Source organism: Dasypus novemcinctus, chromosome 20 (genome assembly GCF_030445035.2).
Source record: "Dasypus novemcinctus isolate mDasNov1 chromosome 20, mDasNov1.1.hap2, whole genome shotgun sequence".
Classification (NCBI taxonomy): Eukaryota; Metazoa; Chordata; class Mammalia; order Cingulata; family Dasypodidae; genus Dasypus; species Dasypus novemcinctus.
Window position 1 is genome coordinate 14,088,064 of NC_080692.1, and position 10,117 is coordinate 14,098,180.

The 10,117-nt window shown below is 42.6% G+C and overlaps 1 protein-coding gene across 6 annotated transcripts in view; it reads left to right on the plus strand.

Moving 5' to 3' along the window:
• The window catches only part of PRKCQ (protein kinase C theta), a 167,473-nt gene that overhangs the window by 146,469 nt on the left and 10,887 nt on the right, over nt 1–10,117 (plus strand). For all 6 annotated transcript variants that reach the window (XM_004480070.3, XM_058282440.2, XM_071210076.1 and 3 more), the window contains one exon: nt 7,111–7,299. In XM_004480070.3, the coding sequence (XP_004480127.1) occupies nt 7,111–7,299 (189 nt within the window). The remainder of the gene's footprint in view (nt 1–7,110; nt 7,300–10,117) is intronic.

Here is a 10,117-nt window from a genome sequence, read left to right on the forward strand (position 1 = left end):
TGAATGACAATAATATATGAATGGGTAATCCTTGATAAAGACAGTGATGGACCTCTGATTTCCTGAGTAAAACAAATTTAGCAGCAAATCCATGTCATTCCCAAAGTAATGATGACAGCTTGAGTCTTAGAAACATGTGGCTTTGCCCTGTGATGATGTGGTATTTAATTTTAATTTAACCTTGTTTAAACACAAGGTTGGACTTCATTCAACAAAAAATTATGGGTTTTAACTTTCAAGGAGTTGTTGAACTTGATTACACTTGAGCTCGGTTCATTGATTTAATAACTTTCTGATAGCAGAATTCAGGGTAGCTACAGATATGGGTGTGTTAAAACCATTTCCAGTTTGAAGTGAAGCCAAAGCTAATTAAGTCACAAGTGAAGGAGATCTCAGAGGAGACTCAATTCAACTATGGAATTCCCCTTAGTAATAATTCTAAAATATATTTTTGTTCAGGAAACCATGCCTGTCATTCTCAACAGATGTCACCTCATGTGACCTACCTCCTTTTCTTTTCCTCTCCATCTTTTTCTCTTCTTCCTATACAGTCTCCATGAGCAACTCTTTTTATGCCCCTGGATTTAACTACCACCTGCATGGTAACTCCCAAATCAACATGCCCAACCCAAACTTCTTCATCTTGCTGCAAACCCAAATGTTCATTTTCCTGCTTGAGATCTCAGCTAGACGCTGCGGGCATCAAAGTTAAGTTCAAACTTAGCAGGACTAAAACTAACTGTTGAACTTGTCCTCCTCCATTTTCCCTTTCTTGGGGAACTAATTATACTTGCATCCATCCAGTTGCCTAGCCAGAAAAGTAGGAATTATCCAGGGTTTTTCCTCCTTTCTTACCCCCCAAATCCTTCTAAATTTGGATTTCTATTCACTCTCCCAAACTTGTGACTGGATGAAGAATTTCCCTTTATTCTTTCTTCATCCTCGGAATGTGGGTATCCCTTTTATCTAATCCCCAAAGAATCTCCTTCTCCATCCCCTCCCGTCTGCTGCTACCTTGGTCTTGGCCTCAGCATCTGATGTCCTGAATCCTGAGATACCCATCCTTCCTTTCTCCCTCCCTCCCTCCTTCCCTCCCTCCTTCCTCCCTTTTCTTTCTTTCTTGGATTGAACCTGGGACCTTGTATGTGGGAAGCTGGCACTCAACCATGGCTCCCTTGAGTTGGTTTTTCCATTTGTTGCTTGTTTTTTTGTTTTTAGGAGGCACCGGGAACCAAACCAAGGACCTCCCATGTGGGAAGCAGGCACTCAGTCGCTTGAGCCACATCCAGCTCCCCTGTGATACACTTTTTTTTTTTTGCCTTTATTTATTTTTTTAATATTACATTAAAAAAATATGAGGTCCCCATATACCCCCCACCCCCCTTACCCCACTCCTCCCCCCATAACAACTTTTAACTGCTTTCTTCCTCATCACCATCCACCTTCCAGGGTACCATCTTACAAATGTTCAGACTTTTTGATCATGCTCAGTTAAAAACAAATCCCCAATATATGTGTATTTATTTATTTATTTATGAATCATATGCATTACTAACAACTACTATACTCTTGGGTGTTCTAAAGCATATACAAAAGTATATATATAATTGATGAGCTGAAGATGAAATAAACAATAGTTTTGAATAACTAATCTTTGTTAAAGTCATCAATAGTACAAAATATTTATGTTCTCATTAAAATAATGAGATTAAATAATTTTTTAAAATCTTGCTTTGACATTGCATGATGCTGTAATTCTAAGGTCTGATATGTTTATTTTGATTTCAGTTCTGAGTTTTAATGGCTTTCAGAGCTGGAAAAGATACCTTACAAATGCACAGTAAAATATAGTTAATAATAAGTAATAAGGCAAGACCCAACATTGACAATGATGGATACCAGTCCGTATTTCAAAACAATGATTTTGGTACATTCAGTTTTTAGTCTATTTCCTGTAAGAATTGATATCATCGTTGTTTTTAGCCACATCGTATTGTGGTAGACAAAGAGCTTGTACCAGGAGTAAAAGAGGTATCAGTTTACTTTCTTACATTCTGCTCGTGTTGGCGTCATTTAGTATTGTCTTCAAGCCGAGCCTCTTTGCACGGAACCTTTTGAAGTTACATGTCCATTTTGTGAAAAGTAGCTTCGCTAAGGCAGACTCCAGCAATCCGCTAATTGGGCGGGCAATATAAACTGTAGGGCACAAACAACCAAGCGAAGTCTCCACCACGCGCCCTCCGAGTGGGCTCCCCCTTCTCCCCTTGGGATGCCTCGATTTCTGTTTCAGTTTCATCAGTGTCAGTTGCAACATCAGTTCTAGATTTTTTTAAAGCTAGAATAAATACAAGTTCTACTCTTTCCTTTCCTCATCTCATCGGGTCATCGGGTTCACCCCTTGGGGCACGTGCATCTTGTGGAAGGCCACCATTCTACCACGTCACCAGATATGCCTTCCCAACATACAGGACTGTGCCTTAAAATCTTCACAGAGCCCCCGTCGTCATCTGGTTACCAGGCTCCGTCCTGAGCAGAGGGCCTTCCTAACGTGGCCCATGCCCGCCAACCTGCCTCCAGCTCTTAGATTCCTTCCTGCACCCTCTGCATTCCAGGCACACCGCATTGCTCATCTGCCCTGAACCTGCCGTTCTCAGTTCTCTGTCGTTGCGTGCCCTGTCCCCTTGGTCTGTGACCATGCCCAACTCCAGAGTCATCTTCTCTGAAGATGCCCCTGGCTCCTTAGGAATCATCTGTTGCTTCCTCTTCTGTGTCTCTGACCAATGCACTGAGCTTCTCATGGTCCTACAGAAAAGTGTATCCTGAAAGATACACGCACACTAAATGTCTGTTTCTGAGCATGAACTGAATTTCCCCACTTCTGGGCCTCTTTTATGCTACAAACCCATCTCCCCTCCCCATTCTAACCATTAGAACTCTACCCATTTTTCAACGCTCCACTTGTAGGCCAACTGTTTTGAGTTTTTTCCTTTATCTCTTTCATTTACCCACAACCTTCTCCCTAGTTCCAAAACCAAAAAGAACTAGAGGCACGCATTCCTTCTTCTGAACATGAGCAGCCATTGAATCATCCCTTATTGTGAGTTCTGTGTTGTTTTTAAGTGTTCCCAGGTGCTCTCTCCCCTCTTAGAATGTGAGCTCCCTTAGGAAAGGAACCTGTCACCTCGATGACAAAGAGTCCACTAGATAAGGCAAGGAATTTATTGTTTTTTAAGATTTATTTATTTATTTATTTATCCCCCCACCACCACCCTGGTTGTCTGCTCTCTGTGTCTATTTGTTGCGTCTTCTTTTGTCCGCTTCTGTTGTTGTCAGCAGCATCAGAATCTGTGTTTCTCTTTGTTGCGTCATCTTGCCGCGTCAACTCTTGGTGTGTGCGGCGCCATTCCTGGGCAGGCTGCACTTTCTTTTGCGCTGGGCGGCTCTCCTTACAGGGCGCACTCCTTGTGCGTGGGGCTCCCCTATGCAGGCGACACCCCTGGGTGGCACGTCACTCCTTGTGCGCATCAGCACTGCGCGTGGGCCAGCTCCACACGGGTCAAGGAGGCCAGGGGTTTGAACTGCGGACCTCCCATGTGGTAGACGGACACCCTAACCACTGGGCCAGGTCCGCCGCCAGGAATTTATTTTTACAAAGCATAAAACAGCTAGGACTGAGGCCAGCAAGCCCATCAGTCAGGCACTGATATGTGCTTGACAGGACTCAAACCATGCATGGTGGCGGTGAAAGGAAAGCAGGTGCATTTCAGAGCAGCCTCAGGAGTGATGCCTAAAGGTAGGCTGTGCTCCCAGCCGGGGAATAGACTTCCCGGTATGGGTCTACCTAGACCCCAGGCTCTTCTCAGAAACTCTGCTGTTCTCTGTCTTCCAGTTATAGGAGAAAGTGTTTAATGTATCATCAGCGATCCAAGCTCATTTTGACCTATAGGGAAACCATTAAATAGCCATCTTATTTTCTAAGTTGTGATAACTACTCAGTAAATCCATATGGAATTTCAGTACATAGAAGCACCTCCCTGGAGAAAAAAAGAACCACTTGGAAATCAAAACTTTAGAGGCACGGGGTGTCTACTTAGTAAACGATAGCAGCACTTTCTCACTGTGCCTTCAGTGCAAGGAGCCTAGACGGCCATTAACCCATTAGCTAATGGGCACCAGCTCCAGAGGCAGGTGAAATTGCAGCTGATAATCTCTTCCTTTAGAGAGAAAGATGAACTGGGACATAAATGGGGTGAAGTCCATATCAGTCTCGTGGGCTGGTTCCTCAAGTTTGAGTTGTGTCTTTAGCGCCCTGTGATCTGAGTTCTCCTGCTAAAGATGGGCGAGGGAGAGGGACAACCCAGAAAAAGAGGACATAACAACGACCTCATGGTGGAGAGAGAAACCAGAAAGATTTTCTCCATCACAGTATCTTTAAAAAATGTAGAAGATTGTAAGTATGACCATGTTAGGTTGAGATTCTAAACCAGGAGACAACATTATATAAGTAAATTAGTAATCTGAAAAGAACAGGGTTCAGTACGTAGCTTTTCAATTTACTAAGACACCTTAAGTAAGAAATGAACCTCCCTAAGTCCAATCATCATCCTCTTTTAAAAGAGGAAGAGCAGTACCTACCTATGGGGGTCCTTATAAATAAAAGACACAATGTAGGAGAAACACTTGGCACGTCTGTACTTACTTAAGCAGCCATTCTGTTCGAAGTGTGTAATTGAGTGCGATTTGCATTTTGCTTCTTCCTCCTAACTTAAGACTGAATTTTTTATTAGCATCACCTAGCCCAGAAGAGTTCATTTCAACCACAGCTGTCTCCTGTCGCATTTCTTTTCATTTGTCCTGCCAAAATGAAGTTGTTTACCAAGATGGAATGCTCAGGGCTCTTTCTGGTTGCTTTGGGGCCCCCTCTTGTGGCGCATTCCAGGAATTACATGTGAATCTGGCCCCACTTAAGGCAAATTTCACTGAATAAGACTGTGTGTAAATGTATGCATCTTTATTTTCCCTGTCATTCTCCATGGGCCTATTTTAGGTTATTCCTTAAGCACAAATTTGTTTTTTCTAATTTTTAAGGTAAAAATTGAATTAAGGCAAGTGGATGGCATTTTACACTAAAAATCAGTGGCAGATTGCTTGCTCCTAAATTCTGTTGGTTACTGGCTCTTAATTTTCAAAAATGGATACAAGTTCATGAACATCTGTATTTATCATGGCATATGTTTAGTAATTTTCAGTTGACAAAGTCATTGACTTACCTATTTTTTACTGGATCCTCACAAAAGCCCTGTAATAAACTAGCCAGGTAATGGATGGTGGTGATGGTAGCACAACATTGTGAACATAATTAACAGCATTATTATATATATATGGGGGAAATATTAGATTGTATATACATGGTAACAGAATAAAAAAATTTTTAAATCCGTGGAACTACACTACACAGTGAATCCTAAGTTAAACCATGGGCTATAGTTAAGTCCATAAATGTAAAAATGTGCTATCCGTTGTAACAAATGTTATCACCACTTTTTACAAAGGCTTAGAGGGGTTAAGCAATCTGCCCCAAACTATGCAATAAGTAACTATTCCAAAACAGAACCGATAGTGTTTTGTCTGGCCATCAAAATTGCTTTTGTTTGCTTGCTTGTTTGTTAAGTCTTATATTAGAGACTCTTACATAGGATTCCTGACCCTTACCCACTGCTGACCCCATTTCCCAGGGATAGACTCTATGATTCTGTTGCATCAAGACGTTCACCAGCCTCAAAACATGCAGCTTCCCTAGAAAACATTGGAATGTGTAAGCGGTAGTTCTCTATTTTCTCTCCCAAGGTCATCACTGCTATAGTTCTGCATTCATTCCAGAATTGCAAATTCTGCCATTTAAGAAGAAAGGGAAATTCCATTTCGCACCAGTAGCTCTAATACCAAGGCGACCTCTGCGTGTTTGTGTGTTTGGGTGCGTGGGCTCACACTGATGTGCCAAGCCAAGCCCAAATCGAATTGCAGGTGGAAAAGATGGCCATCCTGAAAGGGTCCCAGTCTTGCTTTTTGAACTTTATGCTTCGACTTCACTGTCCACCCTCCATTTTGTTACAATGTGGCAGCCGTCTCTCAGCCCATCCTGGGAGCAGCAGACATGAATTGGCAAGGATTTTCCTCTTCTCCAAGGAACAAAATGTTATTGTGCACCCACTAAGTGTTACCTTAGAGAAGGCTGCGGTATCATTGTTGGGATGATAACATGGAGGTTGTTGAAAGGCCAGAAGGCAAGGCCTTTTACCAGGAGAGTTAAGAGGCAAAAAGGTAGAGATCTTTTTAAAAGTTGGGTGGGAATCCAGTCCTCAAATCTCCTTCCCTCAAAGATACAGCAGACAAGTTCTACTCATAGCACTGATGTCAACTTCACGTAGCTCTCAGAGATCTTGGGTTTCCGGACTGGAACAGTTTGTTTTGCTAGGCTTCCTTAGGCATTGTTGCAAAACTTGACTCTTCAGAATGGTGACTGCTCATGTGACTCCTGAGTGACCAGGAGTGATTAGGTCAGATAGCTCACTGGACCTGGATTACCTACAGAAACTTCGTGCAAAGACTCAGGGCAGTAGAAATTGATGGGAACACAGGAGTTTGGTTTACAAGTTCGCATCAGGGGCACGGGAGAAATGAGATACCAGCTTTCTCAGGTCCAGTATGTACCACCCAAGTCCTCACATCACAGAAGAAAAAATGAAGACTAACATCCGGGTTCAGTTGTTTTGCTCAAGGCCAGAGGAAGCGTAGAAATTGAAATAGGTTTACTCGACTTTGGCATCATCTACTCATTTCTATCCATCCCTTAGGTTGTCAAAAGATACGGTTTTCATTCCCTGTATAATTCTTGTATCTTTACTGTATGTTTATATTTTCTTTGAATGAAGTGTTAAGATGTACAAATTTAAATGAACACTTTTTAATTGAAAAAGAAGATACAGTTTTCAGTACTATCTTTGTTAAAACCACAAATCCTCACACCATCGATTATTTACCAAACAGCTTGGAAAAGTCCATGAACAGTTTTCATTTTTATTCATTGTTTCTCTGCCTTTGGCCACACAGATCTTGCTGGGTCAGAAATACAACCATTCTGTTGACTGGTGGTCTTTCGGAGTCCTCCTCTATGAAATGCTGATTGGTCAGTCACCATTCCACGGGCAGGACGAGGAAGAGCTCTTCCACTCCATCCGCATGGACAACCCCTTTTACCCACGCTGGCTTGAGAAGGAGGCCAAGGATCTTCTGGTGAAGGTAAGAGATACGACAAAAAGGCTTTTGTCAGATTACAATTCACTTTCCAGAGGAGTATTTCCATTCACGTCCAGGTTCAAGTGTACACATGGTAAAGTATAATTATTGATATTATATTTAATGGAATTTAAGTGGAATTCTCACCATCTATGTTTTTGTTGTTGTTAGGCCAGTAATTTATTAAGAAATGGTGAAAAGAGAAATGGGAGAAAATAACAGGTCATGGGTCCCAGGTAGAGAGGAAGGGGCTAAAGAGTGGTAAAGAGGGCTCATTTATAGACTACAATTCCTGATTATAGATTATAAATGCTCAGGTTTTATTTGAATGTTGTTCCAGGCAGGAGATAAGAAGGCAAGAGTAGGGGAAAAGGTGAGAGCAGGGGTAAAAAACAAGAGAGGGGGGCACCATCCGTTTTAATTGGGATATCAATAGGATGAACACTAAATATCAAACCGAATGTACGATAAATCTTCCATGTATATAATTTACAAAGGAAATAACCAAAAACCACTTCCATGACTCATCCACTTTGAGATGTAATTGGTACATTGAGCAAGCCCAATCTGTGTCTTTAAGTTTAACTTTTAATTTCCTCCAGTCCCTGTAAAATAGATTAAGTGGAGTTCATCTTCCCATGTCCCTAGGTGAAAACTTAGATAAGATGCACCCAAGTTGATAGGACTTTCTGCTGACACGTAAAGGGCAAACCATTGTCACTTGACGTCATAAAACACGGTCTTACCTAAGAAATTAAAACTGTTCAGTCCACAATATTAATCATCATGCCAATACTAACTGTAAAGACTTCTGCTCCCTGTCCTCTGGCCAAAGTCCATGGGCAGCAACTGCTCACCTTTGGAGAAGGGAGTGTGTGCATATTGTGATCATCTGTCTCCTTGTTCTCTTCCCTCCCACCTCTTGAGCTTCTACTTGAGACCCTGCTAGTTAGAAGCAGGAAAAGAAGGGGGAACAAGAACTGTTCGTGTATGGCTGGGGAGCTTAGCACTCTTTGAACCAGGCATATGTGCTTAAGGACAGACATGGTTTAGGAGGTTCTTTGGAGAGACCTACCACTAGGAACATTTTTGTGAGACTCTTGAGCCACGGGCTACTCCATCCATTCCCTAGTCCAGCTGCTCCCTCTCACCAAACTCTCCTCAGCATCACTCCATCCCACTGAGACTCCCACTGTTTCTTACTGTCATCCCGGTAGATTCTCTTAGGCAAATAGAGACAGAGCAGCTCTCCCTCACATTGGCCACCTGTTGTCCACTGGAAATACTGATACGCTCTCCACCCTAGGAAATTCTGAGAATGCAAGCTGTCACCATCTTAGCAGCTCTCTCCAAGGTTCACCACCAAAGCAAGAGTCAGTCCCTAGCCCATAATTGCACAGAGTCCATTGAGAATCAGTGTACAGTAGTAGAGATACAAACTACTGGCCACAAACCAGGAGCTTCCAGGACTACCAGAGAAATAAGAAGCACCTGAGAGGCATCATGAAAGATATGAGACTTAGAAAAAGCCTGGGTGTACCTTTCTTTTGAGAATAGAGAATACCATCTATAAGGCACACATGTAGCAAGTTGTAAAAAATAGGAAAGAACCAGGCTAATGCGACACACTAATTACATATGATGATACTAAGCAGCTGCATTTGCTGAGCTGTCCCAGCTAAATGTGGATCGAGGAGACCCACCAGTGAGAGCAAGAGGCTTGCAAAATCAGAAAGAAACAGATCGTGATAACAAGGAGGTTTTGGACAAAACCGTATTTTGTTTTCTGGGATCTTGTATCTTAGCTGGCTGAAAACTCATTTAGGGGAATAACTTTTAGCCTTGCTCTTGCTATATTGAGAATGGGAATACGAGAAGATCCTCTGACATTAGAAGCAGTCCAGGGCTTTACATCTAAATTTAGGAAAATATTAGCAGGCCCATCTTTTTTCCCCCTAATCTACATTTTTCTCATAAAGAACTTCTTGGAATTAAATTTAAAGGGCATAGGGAAACGGACTTTGGCCCAGTGGTTAGGGCGTCCGTCTACCACATGGGAGGTCCACGGTTCAAGCCCCGGGCCTCCTTGACCCGTGTGGAGCTGGCCATGCGCAGTGCTGATGCGTGCAGGGAGTGCCCTGCCACGCAGGGGTGTCCCCCGGGTGGGGAGCCCCACGCGCAAGGAGTGCACCTCGTAAGGAGAGCCACCCAGCGCGAAGGAGGGAGCAGCCTGCCCAGGAATGGCGCCGCCCACACTTCCCGTGCCGCTGACGACAACAGAAGCGGACAAAGACACAAGACGCAGCAAATAGACACCAAGAACAGACAACCAGGGGAGGGGGGGAAATTAAATAAATAAATCTTTAAAAAAAAAAAAAAAATTTAAAGGGCATACACTTCTACCTAATACAACTGACAACCTGTCTAGGGTATTAGAAATTTTGAGGCAGCTCCAGAGTTCTCCCCAAGGAAACAAAACCCTGCATCTGAGAAGTGCTGACAAAGCCCTCACAGGATCCTCAGCCTGAGATGAATAAAATGAGGTATTTAAAAATCTGAGCCAGTTTGATGCAGCAGTTACTTTCCAAATGTGATCCAAACAAGCAATAAACTTAGAAAACTCCCTAAATGACCAATCAAATTTGCTTTTTTTTTCTACCCACAACCCATCCCTTGGTAATCTACATTCTAAATTCTGACTCTGACTCTGAGTTTGCTTATTCTAATTATCTCACATCGGGGCAACCATATAATATTCATCCTTTTGTGTCTGGCTTATTTCACCCAACAGGATGTCTTTTTATTTATTTATTTTTTTAAG